General features: G+C 41.6%; 2 protein-coding genes across 2 annotated transcripts; both read right to left on the bottom strand.

The window, feature by feature from the left end:
* Window positions 1-4,030: 4,030 nt before the first annotated feature.
* On the bottom strand, window positions 4,031-5,671 carry cldn31 (claudin 31; the record flags this gene model as incomplete). The annotated part of the gene is made up of 2 exons (XM_080842169.1): window positions 5,594-5,671; window positions 4,031-5,212 (listed from the first exon to the last, which is right to left on the bottom strand). Exon 2 carries the CDS (start codon window positions 4,712-4,714, stop codon window positions 4,031-4,033), a length of 684 nt encoding a protein of 227 aa, XP_080698295.1. The 5' UTR covers window positions 4,715-5,212; window positions 5,594-5,671.
* A 1,555-nt stretch (window positions 5,672-7,226) lies between these two features.
* On the bottom strand, window positions 7,227-12,102 carry LOC308368095 (GTPase IMAP family member 9-like; the record flags this gene model as incomplete). The annotated part of the gene is given in 3 exon segments (XM_080842156.1): window positions 7,227-7,234; window positions 11,483-11,661; window positions 11,663-12,102. Coding segments are annotated over 3 exon segments (627 nt in total).
* Window positions 12,103-23,871: the final 11,769 nt, after the last annotated feature.

Here is a 23,871-nt window from a genome sequence, read left to right as displayed (position 1 = left end):
AAGATGGTGAGGTCAGAAGTGGTTGCCACCAGTTGAAAGTTACAGTTCTGTTTGCAGGTTTAGATGTACATACCTCACATCGTGTGCAGGCTGATTTCAGTGGTGCCACCTGGCGGAATTCAGGGGAAGTACGGAAAGTCAGAATAAAGGGATTGTGAATGACAGTGTAAATCGCTGTAACAATACCAGGGCCGGAGTGGGGCCACTTTTCAGCCCGGGTTTTTCAGGCCCAAGACCGGCCCACTTTTTCCATGGTAGTGGAAATTGGATAAATGAAGCCATAGTTCAGCTCTTACTATCCTGTATTTTTATTTGTTTGTATTAATATAGGTGTACACGGTGGCTCAGGTGCTTGCACTGCCGCCTCACAGCAAGAAGGTCATGGGTTCGATTCCCGCATGGGGCGCTGTTGGTCCTGGGGGGTAGGTTCTCCCCAGGCCTTCAGTGCTCAGGTGGGCTATCTCCCGGGCCTTTCTGTGTGGAGTTTGCATGTTCTCCCCGTGTCACAAGGGGTTTCCTCCACTAAGAACCCCAACAGAAAAACATGCAGAAGAACTGAAATCCGTCCCTGACCAAGACGGATCACTTGACTTGGTCCCCGGGCGCCTAACGGCTGCCCACTGCTCCTGGGGTTCTGGAGGAAGGACAGTCCAGGATGGTTGAAATGCGGAGGAAAAATTCACTGCGACCTCAGGCCTACGTGTGCGTGTGTGTGTTTGTGTGTGTCCTGATCGCCACTGATATGCAAGTGTGTGTGTTACTGTGTGTCGTTTGTGCAAAATAAAACTGACTACAGTCAGCCTTGTTTGTTTGTTAATACCATGGTTCAACAAATAATGTAAAGGTTAATGTAAAGGCATTTGTCCTACCTTCTACATCTGCATACTCTTTGCTAGCCTGTTTACCCGTAGTGTAAATAATTGCCATCATCAATGTGGTATTCTTTTTCTTTTTCATTCCTCTACTTACCCTAATAATAGTAACCTTACGTACGCCCATTACGTTTTTTCTACAATACTCTCCCCCATATTATCCATTATCGATTTTGTATGTATTGTTACGGGCCTGGTATTTGTTGCTTTGTGTATTCACTGTGTACCTCTGTTGCAGATACCTTGGGTCTCACCTGTGATTACCTGCCGGTGCAAGATTCCTTAAAGAGCTGGCCTCAACCCTCTCTCTCTCTCTCTCTCTCTCTCTCTCTCTCTCTCTCTCTCTCTCTCTCTCACACACACACTCTGCAACTGCTTACCTGGAAGCAGGATAAGCGGCTTGCACTCCACTAACCCTTTTCCCCCAACCAAAATAATAAATACAATTTCAAATTAAGTTTTGGGTTTCGTGTTCTCATTATGTTGCTCCCTAAGACCCGGTGGTAACAGTATAATGTATATGCCATCTTATGTTTGTAGGTATTGAGTACATGTATTATGTATATGCCATCTTATGTTTGTGTGTATTATGTTAATTTGCCACATGTATGCTAGCATGCTTATCCTGGTAAGTGTATGGATTCATCTGCCATGTTGTAGCGCCTAGTGACAATTGTTTTAGTGCTATAAAAATAAAATGGACTTGAATTTAATTGAATATATGGTCTGTACCACCCAACATACAATGAAAGGTGTGAAAATGTGTCCTTATAGAAGCTGTGAAGTGCTGTTCGGGTGGTCAGATAATAATGTCTAGGTCTTATTTATCCAACATTAAAATGATGGAACACAACTACAGGAATAAGAGAAATTTAAAACATTCAAATCGAACTGAATACGTCTTTGGAATGGATTAATAATAGTTTAAAGCCACAATCTATCTGCTGATCTATAAAACCACCAAAAGTAGGCCCGAAAAATATGTCTCAAGTTGGTAAGGTTTCTGAAACAGAATCTTTAGAAGTTCTAGAACAGTGTTAGGGTTCCATTTTGAAAGGACACAGCATGCTTGTCTTAGTTCAAGTTTGTCATGTTTGATTACATAATCTGTGACAAAAAATAGTGTCATGGATTGTTTTTATTCTTTGCAAATTAACAAACGATAAATGAAACATTTTTGTTTGAAAAAGGCATCTGTGCCACTGCAGCATAATGCTCTGTGTCCGGTCCCATAGCTGTGGACTGATGTCATGCATAATCTGAGTCCAATACTGCAGAACATAGACTGGGCTTTGTGTGTCCTCTGTGTCTCATCATTGTCCTCTTCGAGCAGCCCATCTCTCTGCTGTGTGTGTGCGTGTGTGTGTGTGTGAGAGAGAGAGAGAGAGAGAGAGAGAGAGTGTGTGTGTGTGTGTGTTTATGTGTGTGTCTGTCAGGCCTGTGCATATGTGTCTGTGTGTGCATGTGAGTGTTTGTGTGTGTGTGTGCATGTGTGTGTGTGTGTGTGTGTTGTGTGTGTGTCTGTGTGGGAGAGGGTATCTGAAAATGTTCTTAGTGAAACATTAATAAACATGCAGTCATTAACCCACAAAACACCCACAATGCATTCCAGTGTAGCAGTGTCTACACTGGCCCAAGCTGCACCACAGCTGCATCTCTCCCTCCCTTCCTCTCTCTCTCTCTATCCTTCTCTCTCTCCCTCCCTTCCTCTCTCTCTCTATCCTTCTCTCTCTCCCTCCCTCCCTCCATCTCTCTCTCTCTCTCTCCCTCTCTCTCTCTCTCTCTCCCCCCTCTCTTTCTCTGTGTGTGTGTGCGTCAAATAGAGGGTTGAATAGGTTACAGCACAACCACAGAACAGTCAGAACAGGAGAATAGCACACAGTCTCTCTCTCTCTCTCTCTCTCTCTCTCTCTCTCTCTCTCTCTCTCTCTCTCTCTCTCTCTCTCTCTCTCTCTCTCTCTCTTTCTCTGATGCTGTGCTCTATCCCTTCATTCCCAATGGAAATCATCAAATCACATAACAGTTCCATCAAACAATAGAACATTTATTACAATTTCATGAAAACACTAAAAATCTATACATACATATAGTACTGTATATGTTATGCCTTTAGACAGTGAAGAGATGACCTGAGTGAATCCATTTAACTTTTGTAAATCTGGGTAGTAGGTTTTCCACTCCACACCCTTTGAACGAGTGACACATTTATTATTGACATGTACTGCCAATGTAACACAATACAAATATAAAATGTAAGTGATTATAAGCCCTCAAAGTTAAACATTGCAAGGCAAAAGGGACTTTTTTAAAAGTTAATTTCCACAAAAAAAAAAATTTCTTGATCAAACATTATTTGACCAGTTGCAGTCAAGTGCTGTATATTGCTATTAATGTCAGTCATATGATCCTAAACCAACACCAGACATTAACATGTGCAATGTTAATCACAAACCTAACTTAAAAAAAGGTTTAAAACACCTTTTTGTTACATTGTTTTCAACATCAAATTCATGGATGAGTCTGTGAATGACGCAATCAATCCCTCCCCCAACAAACACCTGTCCGAAGAAGTCCCCTTATCCCCGCATCTACCCTTCCTCTAATATACCCTTAATCTGACCTTTTAGAAGAGCCCCTTTACCCTTCCTCAAATATACCCTTAAACTGACCTTCAAGAAGAGCACCTCTACCCTTTGTTTGAACTTCAAGAAGAAGCCCTAAGAATTTACCTCGTAACTAAGCACCCTGTGTCAAAAATGGCCTTAACAAGCACCACTGAAAAACTTGGTACCATGTTTTGGTACTAGTAAAAAGTACTTTACTTTTACTTTTAAGTACTTTTACTATCCCAGTCCTCCTAAGACACTTTCATTCCCCTGCCCCACACATTATCTTACCCCTCCTAAGCCATTTTTCTACTCTTCCTAAAACACTATCCTCCTTAAACACTCTCTTTACCCTCCTTACAAATTCTCTTTACCCTCCTAAGACACTGTCCTACCCCTCTAAAGACATAGTTCCACGTTCCACCCCCTCAGATGTACGCTTTCTCCTCCTCCTCTCCCTCATACATACGCTTTCTCCTCCTCCCCTCCCTCAGACATACACCTCCTCCTCCTCCTCTCCCTCAGATGTACGTTTTCTCCTCCTCCTCTCCCTCATACGTACGCCTTCTCCTTCTTCCCCGCAGGGGGAGTGGGCTGCGGGTTGCCCTTCCCTCCCCCGAAGAAGCCTCCCGCTGTGGCCTCTTCTCCTCCTCCTCCTCCTCCGGGCGGCGGGGCGGAGCCTGCGTTGATCAGAGCCCCTCCCACCAGCATGAGCAAGGCCACGAACCAGCCCAGGTAGAGGGCGGGTCCCAGCTCACGCTTTAGCGGCGCCGCCACCGCCGGGTCGTAGAAGTCCCTCACCACCATGTGCGCCGTCCAGCACACGGGCACCAGGAACATCAGCGCCGCGGCCACGAACACCAGCCCGCCCAACCGCGCCAGCCGTGCCTTGGAGTCGTGGGCGCTGCCCAGGCAGTGGGTGCACTTGAGGCCCAGCACGGAGAGGCCCAGGCCCAGCACGCCCAGGAGGAGGGCCACGACGGCCAGGGTGCGGCGCGCCTGGGTGGACGGGGCGAGCGCCAGGCCCGAGTCGAAGGTCTTGCACTGGGTGTGTCCGGTGCTGGAGCGCACCAGGCAGCTCATCCACAGCCCCTCCCACTGGGCCTCCGCCACCACCAGCTCGCCGCCCACGAACGCCGACACGCGCCAGAAGGGGGCGGCGGTCACCAGGGCCCCGCCCACCCAGCCCGCCACGGCCAGGAGCACGCCCAGCACCTGGAGGCCCGTGGTTGCCATGGCAAGGGAGCAGTGGGATGGAGAGGATGGGGAAAAGGGAGAGAGAGAGAGAGATGAATGAGGAGTGAAAACGAGAGTAGATTATGAGAGACAGAGAGGAAATAGAAAAAAGAAAGAATGAAAGAAAGATACTGAGAGAAAGGGGAAAGTATAGCAAAAATACCTAGAGCAAAACTAGAGAAAGTGAAAGAGAGAAAAAGAGAGAAAAAGAGAGGTGGAATGGGGAGGGTGAGAACTTAGACGTCTCTTGTTGTTTGCTTGACAGATGTTTTTTCTGCTCTCTTCATAGCATGTTACTTAGGCTCTCTACACTCTGCACAAAGCCACTGGAAGCCCATGGTCGCGCTGATGGATTGTGATGATGATGATGATTGATGAAGATGGTGTTTGTGGTGTCGGGAATCTGGAATATGCAAGTCTCCGCCCTCACATATGCGGCCCAAGGAGATAATCTCAGTTTCTCCTCCAAAAAGTTTTGGGATATGCTTCAAGCTCAAACTAGGAATGGAAAAAAATGTATCAAACCAAACATTTCAGCTACCTTTCCATTGCTATTGGGTCATCACAAGTCAGATTCAGATTCAAATTCCTTTCCACCGCAATAAATGTAATTTAATGTTTTTATAAAATAAAAGAAATGCTGACTAAACATTTGAAATAATGAATTGCAATACGCTTTAGTTTTACAATTTATAGTATAGGGTGAGAATTCTGTAGATTTTCTAAATACTTCCTGTGTGTTGAAGTAAACGCATAAGCTACTATGTCTGTACTATTATAATAACTAAACATACTCATGTATTAATATTTCACATACACATAATATTTCATATTTCATAGTTCACATACATTCAAGCCTGCCATGCCAATCATACTCACGTGAGAAGAGGAGAGGGCAGACGGGTTTATCGGCGATGTGCACCGGCGAGCAGTGAGCTCTGACTGATGCTGTGTTCCTGGGTGTCTGTGTGCCAGCCAGTGTCTCTGTGGAAACTATCCAGCTGTGTAGGAGGAAAGACATGTTTGGTCAAGCAGGGAATAGTGTCTCTCTCTCTCTCTCTCTCTCTCTCTCTCTCTCTCTCTCTCTCTCTCTCTCTCTCTCTCTCTCTCTCTCTCTCTCTCTCTCTCTCTCTCTCTCTCTCTCTATCTCTCTCTCTCTCTCTCTCTCCCTCTCTCTCCACACACACACACACACACACACACGCACACACATACATACAGTACATACAAACACACACACAGGGCACAGTGGACTGATACATTTGCAAATATTATGCAGGCAAGAGACACAGATAAACACACACACACACACACACACACACACAGATGCAAACACACACATACAAACTCACTCACAGGGAGTGGGCAGATACATTTGCAAATATTATGAGGCAGGCAAGAGACACAGATAAACACACCACACACACACACACACACACACACACACACATACATGCAGGGACTGAGACACACACACAAACACACATATACAGAGACTGAAAGAGAGACACACATTCACACACACATATGCAGGGACTGAGAGAGAGACACACACACACACACATATGCAGAGACTGAGAGAGGCATTGAGGGAGGGAGCTACAGTGCCCTGCTTGATGTGTCTTTAATTGTTTCTTCACCATGTCATTCTTGTACACGTGTGATATAAAAGTAGTAAAGCAGATCGAGTTTCAAGCTCAACCAGTGTCACACAGTCATTTTATTCCACGCACCTTCTTACGTCTCCAACAAAAAGACATTATTATGTTGTTGTTGTTTTAATTTTGTATTATCTAAATATGAACATTGAGAGGACTTTCATTTTATTTTAATTATATGTATTAAGCGTAATACAAAGCTAATTAGAAAAACTTTGTTTCCATTTGAATACCTGTATTCCCATAAAAAAAATACAGATTTTTGCCTGGTTGTATGCCACATTTGTGCACAGACAACATTGTGAGCATGTCTGTGTGTGTTTTTTTGTTTGTCTATAATAGCACCTCATATAGCCATGAAATGCCCCTTACATCACTCTTTGAATGGATTAGCATTGGGGAATATGGGGACTTACTTCCTGCTGGTTTAGTTTTGAGATAAGAGTAAGATAATGGAGCTGCCATCTCTTTCTATGAAGAGGAGCATTTACCAGAAAAGGGATTATGCTGTTATGACTCACAACATTCAATTGGAATTTCCATAGACGCACACTTGTATGTTTTACCTTGTCTGCCATCAGTCACTGAGTGTCAAAACAGACAGATGTGTTTGTGTCCTCTCTTCATTCTAAGCTCTTATCGTTCAGATAAGAAGGCCTCTGTTGAAGTATGAAGTAGTGAAGTATTTGTACACATACATTCATACTAAGTCAAGTCAAGTCAAGTCATATTTATTTATATAGCACATTTAAAAACAGCTCACGCTGACCTCAGTGCTTTACGATTAAATGAAATATCGAAACAAATAGAAAACAGAAACAAAACAATAAGATCACAAAAAAAAGAAAATGTAGTTAAAAATCTAATAGTAAAACAGACGCAACACAGTCAATTAACACACCAAAAGAACAGAAACACCTCTAACAGAAAGCAAATTTACAAATGATCAACTAAAATCAGAGGGGTCCAAAAGCTAAGGAATAAAAGTAGGTTTTGAGCCTGGACTTGAAGGAGACAATAGGAGACATTAGAGAGGGGGATGCTGTTCCACAGTATAGGGGCTGCAACAGCGAAAGTGTGGTCATCCCTGGATTTAAGCTTAGATTTGGGGACTGCCAGTGCCAGGAGCCCTAAATTAGAAAACCTGAGGGGCCTGGTGGTGGAATAAGGGGTCAAGGAGTCTGTGATATAAGAAGGGGCCTGCCCATTCAGGGCTTTATACACAAACAGGAGCACCTTAAAATCAACCCTGAACCGCACTGGAGATGGAGAGAGGCCAGGATAGGGTAATATGGTCTCTTTTCCGGGTATCGGTCAGGAGCCTTGCAGCGGCGTTTTGGACTAGTTGTATGTGGGACAGGAACCAATGTAAGGTAGGCCATGAGAAATGGGGGCAATATGTCAACCGTAATTAGCATCACGCCCTGAAAAATTATTTGGTTTTTGCTTCTCCCTCTCGAGCTCCTGAAATATCATGCATGCATTCATTCCAAATCTGTACATAAAGTCAGAAACAACAACAACAACAGCAACAAACAGCATCACTTTGCCTCCTGACTGCTCATTATCACCAGACCAGCTATATGTAAAGTCCCCTATTCTCCAAATGTACGGTTTACATTGTTCTCTGAAAACCACTTTTAGGTTCTATGGTCTAAAGTTCCCTAGTCTCCAAGGTTACTGTCAACAGTGTTCTCTAAAACCTTCTTTTAGGTTCTATGGTCTAAATATAGCAGGCAGTCTATTGGTGAACTCCAGCCATATGCCCTCCAAACATAGTCAGGCTTCTCCCTCTTGTGGTGGTTTGTGTTTACTGCATTTCAGATGTCCCAGGCAACTCAGTTTCACAACAGTGTGTGATTGGAAACTGGAAACAGACCTCTCAACACTGTGCGTTGTGATTGAAACGCAGATGCTTCTAAAAACACTGTTTCAGGGCGTTGTTAAGTTACACATACGCCTACATGGATCTTTTCACCACTGAGTAGCTTTTATTTTGAATGAAGCCTGAAGACTAGGATACCCCAACGGTTTCTTTGGTTGTAATTGAACAGAGTTAAGGACTTCTAATTATATATTTTTATTTTGAAATACTTTAATTTAGTTTATTTTATTTAGGCCACTAGGAAAGACTGCATTCGCTCTGGATGATGAAATCGCAGGAAGATAAAACAGTGGTCAATTACAATTCTATCAATTCAAAGTAGTTTATGTTTCTGTTGACAAGTAACACTTATTGAAGCCTACCTTGAAGCATATGACATGCAGTACAACATTCATTTGAACCATTCATTTGACTTTTATTCAGGCATTTAAAAGGGATAGTACAGGCTAGGTTGACATAAGCATACTCAGATATGTACGTGGGGGTTGTTGATCAGCACCAAATATGGAATAGAAAATCAATTCATAGATTAAATATTGGCTGGCGATAGTGAGCTTTGTTACCTCTCATATTTGTTTGTACATGGCATGGCTTGAATTCTTATGACGATTTCATTCTAAATACCACTCAGGCACTGGGTCAGACTGAAGTGTGTCTGGAGGGGGCAGCCCACAAACTTTAAAACATGGCAGTGTGAGGATTATATTATATTATATTAACATTATACTTGCCCAGACTGAGCTTATTGAAAAAAATAAAATAAAATAGATATAGATATGATAGATAGATGGATACTTTATTTATCCCAATGGAAATGTATGAAATGTATATGGATATTCATATGATTTGCTGTTATCACAGTGTTCTCTTCCAGCTAATCAATTATGTTACTTTCCTTACAACAGGATTATTTAGAAGAAAGGACTGACCTCTCTGCCTTGCTGTCATCAAGTAGTCTTAATTCATTGTTTATCACTATTATGAACCTGTTTTTTTACCATTCATAAATAATTAACTTGAAACAGGTTTGAATGGGATTTCAGTTAAGACTTCACAACACACCAGAGAATACAATCAAATACAAATACTATTTTTCAGTCCTTCTTAGGTTTAACAGAGATAATGATTTCTTCTCCTAATTCATTAAAATTGAGGTCAATCACTTTCCCAATTCCAGCGCCAATTAGTCCACCTGCTACAGCCCCTCCACATGCATATTCTAATTTTGCCCCTTTTGATGCTCCTACAAGCCCTCCAACAAATAAACCTCATACAGCAGCCCCACCACCCACCCAAACCTTTCCCCAAACCTTCCTTTCTATGTTTTTGTCATACTTTTCTTACATTTTTACATCATTTTCTTTTCTTTCCTTTTCTCTCCGTACATTACGATCCTGTGTGCGCTTTTACTTGAACTATTGGATTCCCAAAACATGTCCGAAGACACCAGAGAATACAAACAAGTAGCGGTTTATATTTTTCAGTCAGTCTTATCTTTAACAGAGATCATTTTTGATTTCCCTGCATTGTCACAATGGTCAAGCAAATAGTATAATCCTGTACCAATTCCATAGCCAGCTGGTGTTCCAACTGAAATTCCTGCTAATGCAAGTCCTGCATTTGGTCCCAAAAATGTGCCTGCCCCACCTCCAATCAGAACCCCAGCAACAGCCCCACCACCCTTCAAATACCTCTCCTTCTTTATCTTTTTCACATTCTCTTTTATAATTTGTTCTTCCTTTTCTTTTCTTTCCTTCTCTCTCTGTGCATTCATCTCCTGCGTGTGCTTGTACACAGGGAATAAAATTAGCACCCGCCACTCGCCAAATGCGAGTAAAAATATGGTTTGGCGATTAAAATAATTAGGTAACTCGCCATTGGCTGCTGCCGGTTTCTCTATTGAATCTACACTACTTCTCATCATGGGAGCCAGAGGGGACCCAGAGGGAGCCGAGCTCCCATAGAGTGAGGACTAGCTGCGATGAAAGCAACAAAGTCAAAAATCTGAGGGGGTCTCTCATATCTGAAGGTGTCTGCCATATGTGACATTGTAATTTAATGTTAAATAACGCTCATTATCCATCCCTGTGTGGTCTCTTACCATTCAAGACGTTAAATTAAAATATGATACCATACCACGGGCCATAGCCAGACCGTAGCCTACCTTATGCTCATGAAGGCAGCATGACTCAACTTCACCACCACACCACGGTAAGAGCCAGCCGTATAGTAGATACGATCAATTTGACAGGTCATAAAGGCAGAAGTCGTCTTGTGCTTTTAGCTTAACGTGCTTTTGAGATAAATACATCTACAATAAACATCATGGTAGGACAATGGCTTTTCTGCCATTTTATTGAATTGCAAACGACAAGACCAGAGGCGTTTCTAGCCCTATTAGATCGTCAAATTCACACGTAACAACCGATTTAGTGAACTTAATTTGTAAAAAAAAAAAATGTGCAGTACGAAATAAAACAGTCTCAAGTAACACAGCCTGTTTGAGACTGTGGTGGCAAGCGCCCTGCTCTGTTTGGTCGTGACTAGTGAGTAAGTGAGCCTCGCGAGCCTGCAGACAGACGGTGATAGCTTCCATAATCAGCTTCTGGATATAACAGTAGCTCCGCCAGCTATAACTAGCTAGTGAACTCTAGCTTACAACGTTTACCTACTCACTTGAGCTGCAAATCTCTACCATGCTACAGTATAATTAGCACCTATCTCAGCAGATATCTTTAATATGTTTATTTTTGTACCATATTTTAAATCTAAATAAGTTAATTTCTCTTCCTAAAACCCACTGGAGGACACTATTTAAAGGGATATTTTCAAACTTTTGTATGACAGAGACCCCCTTAATTCAGCCCTGACCGTAGGCTAATGATAATTAAATTATACTTAATAGTATTTTATAGAACTCTCTCTCTCTCTCTCATTATATGGTTGTGTGGCGCATGTAGTTCACATGTTCTTTAAGTCTGTATATAAGATATGATATGAATTATTTTTAATAAACGATATGATTCTTTTAAAAGTGTCTGAAACCTTCATATAGTTCCCCACTTAGTAGTACTAAGACCAATGGTCAATCAGCAATTATTTCTGTAATCTTTTTTAATGATTTTGTGTTGTGAGCAGTTCAGTGGCCGGTAAAAAAATATTTTGTCCGGTAAATTTTACACCTTACATGCCAATGGCAGGTAGGCCTAAAAGTTAATTTTATACCCTGCTTGTACATATCCTTTGTGTAGTAGTCTGCATTGTTGGTTTTCAGCATGTTTTCTATTTTACTGAACAGCTCTTTAACCTGTAGGGTTGATTTATCTCGATTGTCGAAAGCATGGTATCTGCCTCCACAGTTGTGGACAAGTTGTATAAGGTCAGAGTTTTCACTCATAAACTTCGACAGATTTGCCATCCAGATCATCTTTTCCAGTGAACAGCACAAATGTGTACTTCAAGGCCTCCTCTCCAAAGTTATCCTGGATCCACTGTACTGCAGCCTGCTGTTCCTTTGTAAATCTGGTAAGCCTAATTACCAGCAGGACTGCATGTGGCCCAGGAGCACACATTTCGATATACCTTCCTATCTCACTTTTAAGCTTTTCCTGAGTCATTTTTGGATCATTAATTCCTGGTGTATCTATCACTAAGACATCTCTGTTTTCCGACTTCCTTTGTTTTTGCTCGCCAAATTTAGTCACAGCATTTGAGCTACATTCCACTTTAAATGCTTTGTCTGCCAAGATGGTGTTTCCTGATGCGCTTTTGCCAGCTCCTGTGTGTCCAACAACCACAATCCTGAGTGTTTTACCTGTGTAAACATATTGAACATCTATTAGCATCAGATTGAAAAATAAATTGTAAATAAATGTTATGTGGTATCTTTCTCATATCTCACCATGTTCTGCAGCCATAAACCTTTTTCCCTCACAGATCCTGGCCTCAGCAACCTGTAGTGGAATACTGATCTTTATATAATAAACAAAAGAATGAAGACCCCCCCACTCCCCAACCAAATATATGATTTCATCTGTCTGTCTGTTATACACACACAGACATATTATATGTAAGGGACAATTGAAAACTAAATAAAACATGTATACTGTATATATACACATACATACAAACATACACACTAGAGGTTAACAGAGGAGTGTGGAAAAAACATTCAGTGAGAGTATTCTGAACTCTGACTAATTCTGATAATAAACACTATTACAGCGCAGACAGAATTACATCAATTTCACCTGCTTAAAGACAATACTGTAACAGAGAAGAAGGCAGAGCCAGTTGATTAGACAAATTAGTACAATTAGTTGCAATTATGAATTGCAGTGACACATACTGAGAGGAATCAAATTATACCGGTGTGGACGTGAACCATGATTTCTGCTGCCATCCATTGACTGACAAGACATTTTTATGTCATTATGTTTGTAAAAAAAAAGCGCACATTTGGTTTCACTGCACATTGGCGCCACAGTTATGCCACTGCTTCATGTGGATTCTTTTAAAATGCATCTATTGTGAAGATACGTATATACTTTTTCTGATTTCTGATTTCTGTAATCTAGTGAATTTAAAAATATGTGAGGAATTGAGAAAAACATGAACATATTATGTTGTTACTACGTTCATCACAGGCCTCCCCTGAAAATGAAAAATGATTTTTCCTTTGAAATGTTTGACTTTCTTTTATGGAGAAACAAAGATGTGACGTGTTCAAAGTCAAAGCCCTTATAGAGCCCTCATTAATTCAATTCAATTTTATTTATACTGTATAGCGCCATAACAATACAATTGTCACAAGGCGCTTTACAGAGCCCAGAGCCTTGACCCCTTTAGTGCAAGCACAATGGCAGCAGGCACAAGGAAAAACTCCCTGTTAGTCAGGAAGGAGCCTTATGCAAAACCACGGCACATAAGGGGGGACCCCCTGTTTGAGGTTGCCTGGTCGGAGATAGGAAGGGAGGGATGGGGGGAGAGTTGTGTGTCATTAGTCTTTTTGGTAGTTCATTTTGGGCATTCATCAGTAATCTAAGAAAATGAAGAGACAACTCAAAAAAGGTTGGTGAAACAGATATTTAAACTACATTGTGTGGATCTGTATTTGGATTGACATCCGCATGCTTAAATATGGATACAAAGATGATATTTTCCAGGTTTGGAGTGCATGTGCCAAATTTGCCAACAATTATGGGCTTTCTGGCCACAGATTCACCATGTTTAGGCTATGTCTACAGGGCCTGATTTACGAACAGGATTGCACCCATTTCAGGCGGAAAATAGCGGGTGTAACCATAAAACGGTATTTACAAAGGAGGCGCATTTGAGTAGAAGCTCAGATTACAGCTGCTGGGAGGGTATAAGAAAAAAATGGGTGTGTGCCGTACAGAGGTGGGAAGAGAGGCGTTAAGTGCGCAATTATGTATTCCGTGGTATTTACTAAAACTGCCTGGCGAGTGTGCGTCTCAAATTTGCGGGATAATTATGCGCCTCATAAAAGCACGTCTTAACCAGGAAGCGCGTTTTGATTGAGTCTGAAAACTTTGAAATGCAGCGGTGGACAAAGTAAACCAATTGTGTACTTGAGTAAAAGTACAGTTTCATTGCATTGAATATTACTCAAGTAAAAGTAAAAGTATTCACCTAATTTTTTACTTGAGTAGAAGTACAAAAGTATCTGCCTTCAAAAGTACTTAAGTATTAAAAGTAAAAGTATTTTTTTTTACCCGTCACATCAAAACCCCTACTTGAACAGGTGAACAATGTTTTACATTTGCCTAATCAAACCCAAAATACTCAAAACTATACTATCTCTAAGTAAGACCAAGTGGTTTTGAAGCAACAACACAAAAAGCATTCCTTCAAGTTTCATTATTTTATTTTCCATTAATTTCACTTGTCATAAACAGAGTAGTCATAGGAATGAATTGTGAAGTTCACTTCGCTTGGCCATGAATTCGACTGTTTCCCCGGCGTTAACGTTTGCTGAGGGAGGTTGTATTAAACTGGCACTTAGAATCTGGCACTTAGCATCTCCACAGATAATTTGGGTGCTAGCAAATTGCTTTGGATAAAAGCACCTGTTAATGTAATGTATTTCAATGTAATATAATTAACCGGGGTATATTTATAACCACTCTGTTAGTAGTAGTCATGTAATGGCGAACTTACATTGATGTGCTTTTTTAAAATTTGATGGCGAGTTCCAGAATGCCGACAGCGTAGTGTTCTTAATGCAGAGGCGACACTTGAAGGAATAGGACTCTTTTTTCTTTTCGATGAATTCAAACAATTCGGCTAAATAAGGCCAGGGGTGTTGGGCACCAACTTCTGTTTCATCCGATGATGCTGCAGTCAGCTCCTCAGCCATTTACCTGACAAATAATATTAATAATCTCTAGGAGTAAGAACTCTCAATGACCACAAGCACGTACAACACCTTGTGCTTCCAGCTCCAGCGGGACTTTGCAATTCTTCAATCAGGACGACACCTGTTGTTAACTTCAGCAGATAATCGCACGCTGGGCGCTGCCGCTGATTGGTTATAGTCGCGATACACTTTGACCTTTTGGTATTTTATTAAAAATAAAAAGAGGAACGAGTAAGGAACGAGTGTTTCTGTAAATGTAAAGAAGTGAAAAGTAACAATTTTGCTTTAAATGTAGTGAAGTAAAAGTATAAAGTCTTACCAAATAAACTTACTTGAGTAAAGTACAGATACATGGAAATGTTACTTAAGTACAGTAACGAATTACATGTACTTCGTTACTGTCCACCACTGTTGAAATGGCAGCAGTTATTAGATCAAGGCAAAGACACAGACAAAGACAACGCGCAGAAATGTTTTTTTCAACACTACTAACACTTTTCCCATTTCCAAATTGTAGAGCCAGACCAGCATATTCATTTCACCTTCCATGTTTATTTTGACGTTATAACCAAAATAAGTGCCAAGGCTGAACTTCAGTTTCCCCTGCCCTGTCCACACTACAAGTCCAGTTTTCAAATGTATCCGCCGAGGGCAGCGTTTTTGAAAAGCATAGTTTTCAGTGTTGGAATACACCGTTTTAAAGTAAGGGGTGTTATGTATTCCTAACAGCCTATTAAATGGGTTGCTATGGGCAGTTATCCTGGCTATTAACTATCCTAGCTATCTCTAGCTTAGGGAACCATCTTAACATTTTGCAGTTGCCTGTGTGTGATAAACTCATGTTAATATGTGTAAATATGAACTTTTAAACATAAACTCGTTAATATGAAGCTGCACAGGCACACTGAGGGGTAGCCATAGCAACCCAGAAACTCAATGTTCATTGAAAAGTTTAATTTCCCCAAATCAGCTCACCAATAAAGGACAGTTATGAACTTAAAGTGATCACAACTTTTAATGTGAACGGGATGGCTAAACGATTTTTTTTTTATGAGATTCTATATTGACCCGGGTTAGTTTGCTGTAACCTTGTCAACAAAAAGCTCTAATTCTAATTTTAACTCATCATCCATGGTGGCAGGAAAACACAGGCTATGTCTACCCTATTTTAGCGGGGCGCTATTAACACTAATGGGCGGTGTTAGGCGTTAATGACAAGACGACGTTCTTGTTTGATAAATAGGATGCAAAACACTGTGCGGTATTTTGCGCTTTGGCAAAGGCGCAGATTAAGCTGCGGTCGCAATGTTAGTAAATCAGGCCCTCAGTCTCCTCTTTCATAACTCTACTACCTGTAATTTAGTACCGCAACATCAACTCTACTACCTGTAATTTAGTACCGCAACATCAAATGTGTTTCCTGTTTGCCGAGTGGATGCATGTACGGCCCCGGCAAACAGATCACAACAAAAAACAAATTAAATTACTACTTGTAATTTAGTACCGCAACATCAAATGTGTTTCCTGTTTGCCGAGTGGATGCATGTACGGCCCCGGCAAACAGATCACAGCAAAAAACAAAATGTTCAATGTTAGTACCGCAACATCAAATGTGTTTCCTGTTTGCCGAGTGGATGCATGTACGGCCCCGGCAAACAGATCACAACAAAAAACAAAATGTTCAATGCCAGAAAAACTAAACATATCTAAATATTGCAATATGCAACAGGCAAACCGACACACAGGTGACATGTCCCTGGTTGGTGAAATGATTCATCTGTGTGTTTGTTCGTGCTGATTCCCGACTGACAGACCTGCAGACTGATTCGTCATTTCCTGTTTGTTAGATGGATCAGGAGGAGCCTCCTGGGCCTGATCACTCCCCTCCTCAGCCCGCCCCGAATCGCCCCTGCAGACCGGCTCCAGAGCATCACCAGCATCGCCCACGCCGCCCTGCTCCCCATCCTGGGCCCTCAACTCAGTCATCATCCCCTTGACGACTTCTCCCGCTGGATGTGACGACCCCCACCCTGGTCATCGGCAGCTCCATGGTCCGAGATGTCCACACCCCCCCCTTTAACAAGCGGCCCCTGCAAGGTCCACTGCCTCCCCGGAGCCAGGCGTGTTCCAATCGCTGATGGATGTGGAACTTTCCCTCCCCACCCCCACCACTCTGCACGTAGTCTCTCTACCTGGTCTACCTAGAGAAACCCTCGGCCAACCGCACCCACTGCATTGCCGTACACCTACTCTACCCAATACCCTATGCTAGCATTTATGTACAATATACATTATTGCCTCCACCGAAATGTTTCTCTGTCCCTACATCCCCTACCCCTGTAACAATAACCCTATTGCCACAGTAATCTGGTCTTGTCTGTATCATGTATTTACCACCAGATGTACGTACACATATGTCCAGTGACCAAATGCTGGCTGTGTATTGCCCCTGTTGCTTCCTTTCCCCTTCTGCCACACTACCCTTCCCCTTCCCCCCTTCCCCCCGTCCCACCTTCCTGTCTCCACCCAGCCGACCTCAAGCAGATGGGTCCCCCCTTATGTGCCGTGGTTCTGCTCAAGGTTTCTTCCTGCCTAACAGGGAGTTTTTTCTTGCCCCTGTTGCCGTTGTGCATGCACTAAGGGGGTTCAGGCTCTGGGCTCTGTTAAGCGCCGAGAGGCAATTGTATTGTTATGGCGCTATACAAATAAAATTGAATTGAATTGAATTGAATAACTCCCTCAGTGGCACATCTGGTGCCTTAATGCTTCTAATGTCTGCTGTGAAAGCTGAGAATACTGGACATAGTGCTATCTTCAGGGGTGCAAACTCATCAGGGATGGAAAAGGTGACAACGATGCAAACCCCCCTGGGAGGGTCCGGGGAATATATTTTATATACGTATAAGAACATTTTGCACATTTTAAAGTTCAATGCATCAATCTGGTGCACTTTGACAGCTTACAGTAATTAAGAGGCTAGATCTATGAAGAACTTTGTGCTGTTGTAAACAATTTTATGCTCTGGCAACAGTTTAATCATAAACATTCCTGAGTTGAATGTTGCACGGACATAGGCCAAACCAACCACATTACATACACACGTGCAGTCAGGAGAGGCAGAGCCTCATGAAAAGTAAAAGTCATGAAAAGTCAAAAGTCAGAAAACAAATAGTTGAAAAGTTAAAACACATATAATAATAAGATAAAATAAATATAGAAATGTATCTACTGATCTCTGATTTAAATGTATTTTTTGTATGATTCTAATAATTTTTATAATCAAAATCGCTGAATTTGAGCATTTCCTGTTCAAACAGAGAGGAGACTCGCGAGGACAGGCAGCGACGAGTTGCACCACATCTTAGATTGTGCCATCCCTCACACACTGGGTTGATCGCATGGCTTTTGCTTTCTCATTGTTTGTCATCACTGAACTATTTGTAGACACTTTTATCAATTAAGTAAACCTTTTGGGGTTTCATGCAAAATCTTATGTTTGTATGTGTGTACACCTCTTCAAAGATTTGTTTGCAAGCCGTGTGCTTGCTAGAATTCTTTATTTATGCTTAAAGTTAGCTAGAATTGTCACTACCGAAACAGTCACTACCGAAACATATGGTAGTGACCTGATGATTTTGGGAGTGACAAAATGAAGGTAAGTAGGTCAATCCCATAGTTTTTAAATAAATGTGTTGTGTGGACTAAAGGGCGGCCCAGAGCACCTTTTGGAATATTTTTGCGAGAGAAATGAACATCCATCCAACAGTGCAGTCACTACCGAAACAGTGCAGTCACTACCGAAACAAATAAATTGAACTTGAAAATTTGGTAAAAATTTCATTTTTATGGATTTCATTGTGAAAACCTTCAAGAAATATTTGTAAAAATACTCTTCAGAGAAGGGAAGGAAACACAATCGGAACAGGTCAATAATAATACTTTTTTACTATAGTAAATGTGATGTTTCGGTAGTGACAATTTTTGGAAGAGGAAAAACATTCCAACACATTCTGAAAATACAATATAAAAATTGACTGTTCTTTTACTAGATATGTGTACTTTAGATATGGTACAATATACCGTACATACGGACAAAGTTTTGGGAATAAAACATAAAAAAAATCCAAATATTTCCGACGTGACTTTGCACCAATTCGGTAGAATGGCCCATATATATAAAATAAAATAAATATATATCATTTTTTTTCATAAAAATGCATCACTTGCTTGGTGTCCCTGGAGACTTGGTGCCCCTTGGCAGTTGCCCAGTTGCTCATATGGTTAATCCGGCCATGCATATATACAAACAAATAGTCATCAATATAAACTGCCTAATCCTTTGAAATATTCCCACGCTCTATCCTTTTCCCGGCGGCATTGTATTTCAATATCATTGTCAGTCTTTCATTGCCCAATGTAGTCCCATTGTTCAGCACTTCATAAAATCATATTGTGTATCGTTTTTCCTTGTTCCTCATAGCTCATGTGTCATCATAGCTCAAGATTTTGAGACGCAGATAGTTCAAACCACTGTTTAAGAGTGTCATTCAATTCCACACCACACATGATTGTCTATGACTGAACCTTCAGAATCTTACACAAGTATGCAACGTTACACCTGATGCTTTTGTTATCACGAGTGCCTCCTTGTGTTGGTTATAAATAACCTGATTTGTTATCTGTGTTGTTGCAAATTGTGTTTGAAAGTAAAAAGACAATTATATTGCAATGCCTAACAGGGCAATAGCCCAAAGAGACTACTCATGTTACTGAATTATTAGACTAATCATTGGGAATTATTTCGTCAACAGACACCTTTATTATATTTAATTCCTGGTAGACAGCTCTCTTGTTGCAACGTACTTCTATAGCCTAATGACATCATATAAAACATTCATCTGTGTTTAGAGCCATAATCCCTCATGTATTCCCTCATTACCTGGTAATACTGGTTACTTGAAAGATCAAATGCTACGGAAAGGGTTTTGAGTGTAATCAGTCGAACACAAGATACAGAAACCCAAAGATACACACTGTAGTGAAGACAGCAACTCCTTATGGCTTCTTGATGTTTAAACAGCTGTAAGTGCAAGTCAAGTAGCCTAGTTTAGGAAGGTAGGTGCTCTCTGAAGAGATGGGTCTTCAAGAGCTTCTTAAAGGCTCTGGTAGTGCTAAGCAGCTCGTTCCACCAGCATCAAAATACTTGTCTGCATTCCCTTATTACCAGCAGGTAAGGTGTGTCATGTATATCATATAAGGAGAAAAGCACTGCAACACATAGTGAACACCGCTGGTAAGACCATTGGTGCCCCACTCCCTTCCTTTCAAGACATATACACCACCTGCCTCACCCGGAAAGCTACCTCGATTGCGAGTAACACCACCCACCCCACACACAGCCTGTTCAGCCTCCTACCCTCTGCAAGAAGGTATAGGACCCTCCGTTGCTAATGACCCTTCCACTGCTAATGTAACAAATACATCTCACAGCGTGTGTTTTGCTGCCATTACCAAATTGCCTTTTTTTGCACTACCATAACCTCACTTTTTTAAGAAAACGTATGCTGCTGAACGTGTATCTGTATGTTCTACTTAGTATTATGTAATGTCTGGTCTGTTTGTTCTACTTAGGATTAGGTAATGTCCTGTCTTATCTGTTGTGCCTCTGCACTTTATGGGCCCTATCTTGCACCCAGTGCAATTGACATTGTCACCGACGCATGTATCATTCCTATCTTGCACCCGGCGCAAGTGGTATTTTGCAGTTTCAAAACGACATTGCGCCAGAAAAAACCTAGTGTAATGTCAGAGGCGCATTGTCTAGAGTCTGTGGCGCGTATTCAGACGCTATTTTAAGGACGGTGCTTGGCCGCACAGTAGGCTACACTTTACTTCTCTCGTCTACACGACAGATTTACACCATTTTTTTGGCAAGCCATATATAATTACATAGGAAAATAAAGTATTTACCACATGAGGAAATCATTGTGATATCCATATCCAAGATATTAAAAAAATAGGCATACATCTAGCGTACACATTCACCCAAATGATTCAGGTTAATTGTAATGGCGGTTCTGATGTCTGCTATCTCCTGGCAGATGAGCTGGGGACAGACGCACACTGTCCCTATCACAGTCTGCGGCGAGATAAGGAGAAAAGGGAGGGAGAGATCGGAAGAGAGGAGAGCCTGATTAGTGGCTGGCCGCACGCGCACACATACACACACTCACACTCACACTCACTCGCTCTCTCTCTGGCAGATGAGCTGGGGACAGACGCACACTGTCCCTATCACAGTCTGCAATAAGTTTGGCTATACATGCAGTTACGTCAGGTCTAGTCCGACATGCTGGGGAATTCATAACATTTCCCGTAACACCCGACAGCCAAGAGAGGGCTAAGCAGGCGTTCTGGGAGAAGTATGGGTTCCCTGGCGTCCTTGGCGCTATAGACTGCACCCATATTCACATACGTGCCCCCCCAGTGTTTTACACAAAATTGCCTGGAATCATGGATGTGTCAATGACATAAATGAGGATAGATTAGAGGACTTTAGAAGACGTGAGGTTGAACTGCATGTGCCGATGGGTGCAATATTATTACCATGCATACATAATAACCTAGTGATTCAGTGAGGGTGAACCCAAAACATCGGAAAGTATGTTTTTGTGACTTTTATTTCAAATATGTTGCCACTGTGATGTACAAGCACACTTATATATTATTTCTACTTTGTATATTTATTTTCACATGATTATATATGTTATTTCGTCATGTCATCGATGGGGAGGTTTATTTAGAACACTGGGTGATTTTAAAAATGAAGAGGTCATGAAGAGGTCAACCGGGGAACTCGAAAAGAGAATAAAGTCCCGGAAGTATGGAGACCGAAGGAGAGGGAGAGAATGGAGACGAATGGCGTTGGAGAGAGTTTTGCGGGAGAGTTGGAGCGTTTTGGGCCACAGGCCATTTGACAGGATACGGAGCCGTTGGCGCTCCTTTCTAAAAAAGTTACCTTTCCCTACAGTAGGACCGTCGGGGTGTAATCAAGCACACAGGCCGGGAGATTCGGTTTTCTCCACCGACTATTACAGATTACTCCGGATTTTCTAAATTGGATAGTTCTTCTTTGGATGGACATAAAATCACCGTGGACAATGGACAATGCGTATGTGGCGGTCGGTATTTGGTGTTTGATGCGTGTCAATTTGTCAACGTAATTTTTGTTTGTTCTTTTGGTGTAAAAATACAGAAACGTTTGAGACAATTATGAGCGTGAGATTATGTTTGTTATGAAAGACAATCAAAAGAGGTAACATATTTGTAATACCACCAAAAAACGATGGCTAGTAACTGAAAAAATACAAACGAGAAATGAAAAGTAGAAAGAAAATATTGCCGTGGTTGTTTCTGGTAACACACGTTCTGGTGGCCTCACGGTCTTCCTCCAGGTAATTCCGCCATTATAATAACAAGCCGCTATGGAATATGCGCTCCTCGCTCTTAAAGGGAATGTGAGATGACGCTCTGATTGGTTTATTGCATATTACGCCCAAACCACACCTACGGCTGAGTAACCTCCTTTTGACCAACCCATTTGACACTTGCGCCGGGCGTGTGAGGACACCCTGAGAAAAATCAAGGAATGAGAGTTGGCCCACGACATGGCTCAGGGACTCAGTGGACACAACATCACATGCTATTTTTTTTTTACATCCTACAAGCTGGGACAGGAACTGACCATTGTGGGAACAATAAGGAAAAACAGATCTGAGCTCCCACCCCAACTGCTGCATACAAAGAACAGGCCTGTCAACTATTCTAAATGTATGTACACGCCTGACGCGTCCCTGGTATCCTATGTGCCAAAGAAAGTCTGCCTACAGCTGCAGAAGGAGGATCCTACACTGGCCAGTGCCGATTTTATTTTACATATTGGACATCTTGGCGTACAACGCCTTTGTCACCTGGATGGCACTGAACCCGGATTGGAAGAGAGGGAAGCTCCAGAGGATAAGCCTTTTTCTCAAGGAACTGGGAAAGACACTGGGGAAACCTTTAAACCCTGAAAAGACAACATGTTCCAAGAATCTCAGCCTCTGAAGCCACCATCAGGAGGATTCAGGAGGACAATGCTGGTGCCCCAACCACCCATATTGAGCTATGTAAACTGACCTGTTTTCAAATTAAATTCACATAAATCAAATAGTTATGAAAACCCTTGCGTCATTTGTTAATTTGTTGAATTTTGTCCACTGATATGTTGATTATAATTGATTTTCTTGATTTTTGATTGATTTAAAAAAAAAAAAATGGGTAGCACTTAAATTCCTAAATGTGATATAAAAAAGCTAAAGGGCCAATATTAACCATATTTGCTGTTTATATTGGTTGTAATTGAGATGAAGTAAACATCTGTTGAGTATTTTACCCAAAAAATTGTTTGATTGTACTGAATTAAACACCCAAAAATCGAGCGGGTCCACCAGACCCGCAATACCTTCTGTGTAACAAAAAAAATTATACCATACAAGGGTTAATGCAATTCTCAGTCAGAGTACTGTACGTTCTCAAAATTATCTTTTTGCTGTGTTTTGTAATGATTAACAGCAGTTACCTGACTTTGACAGCACTCCCAGGTAACCAGTGCGACCACGGATGCTTCACCTGATTGGAGGAAGAAGGGCAGGTGTGCAGACCACTCCCTCATAAACGTGTTCTGAAAGAGAAGTGACATCAGAGAAGTCAGAGGGTGACATTTCCGACAGATGATTCTGAATCAAGGCTTTGAACCGGTTCACGGAACGAAAACGAAAACCAGAAACTTTTGATGTTTTGCTAGGAACAGAAACGAAACCAGAAACTTTAAAAAAAATTATGTTCCGGATCAGAATTGTTTCCCTAAAATAATGGTAACCGGTTAATAACGTTATTTTTTCGCTCTTTCACAAGATTCCTAAATGCAATATGATTGGTGATGTTCTCTTCCGGTCGTTCACTTAGATAGAGAACCTTGCCGCGCTCCGCCAGCTAGTAGCCTTATCGGATCAAATCTATGCACAAGCTGTAGCCACCAGCCTCTCAAACTCAATCTTAAGAAGAGGTAAATACTGTACCAAGTATCTCACACATGTTTGTTTTTAAATAGGAATTCTATAAGATAGGCTACGAATTTCTAATGCATTGTTGTAAAAATCTGCAGGATCAAGTTAATGAAATTATAGCTAAGTTG

This window comes from Sprattus sprattus (assembly GCF_963457725.1).
Source record: "Sprattus sprattus genome assembly, chromosome: 1".
In the NCBI taxonomy this organism is placed as follows: domain Eukaryota; kingdom Metazoa; phylum Chordata; class Actinopteri; order Clupeiformes; family Clupeidae; genus Sprattus; species Sprattus sprattus.
This window is presented reverse-complemented; position numbering and strand designations above follow the sequence as displayed.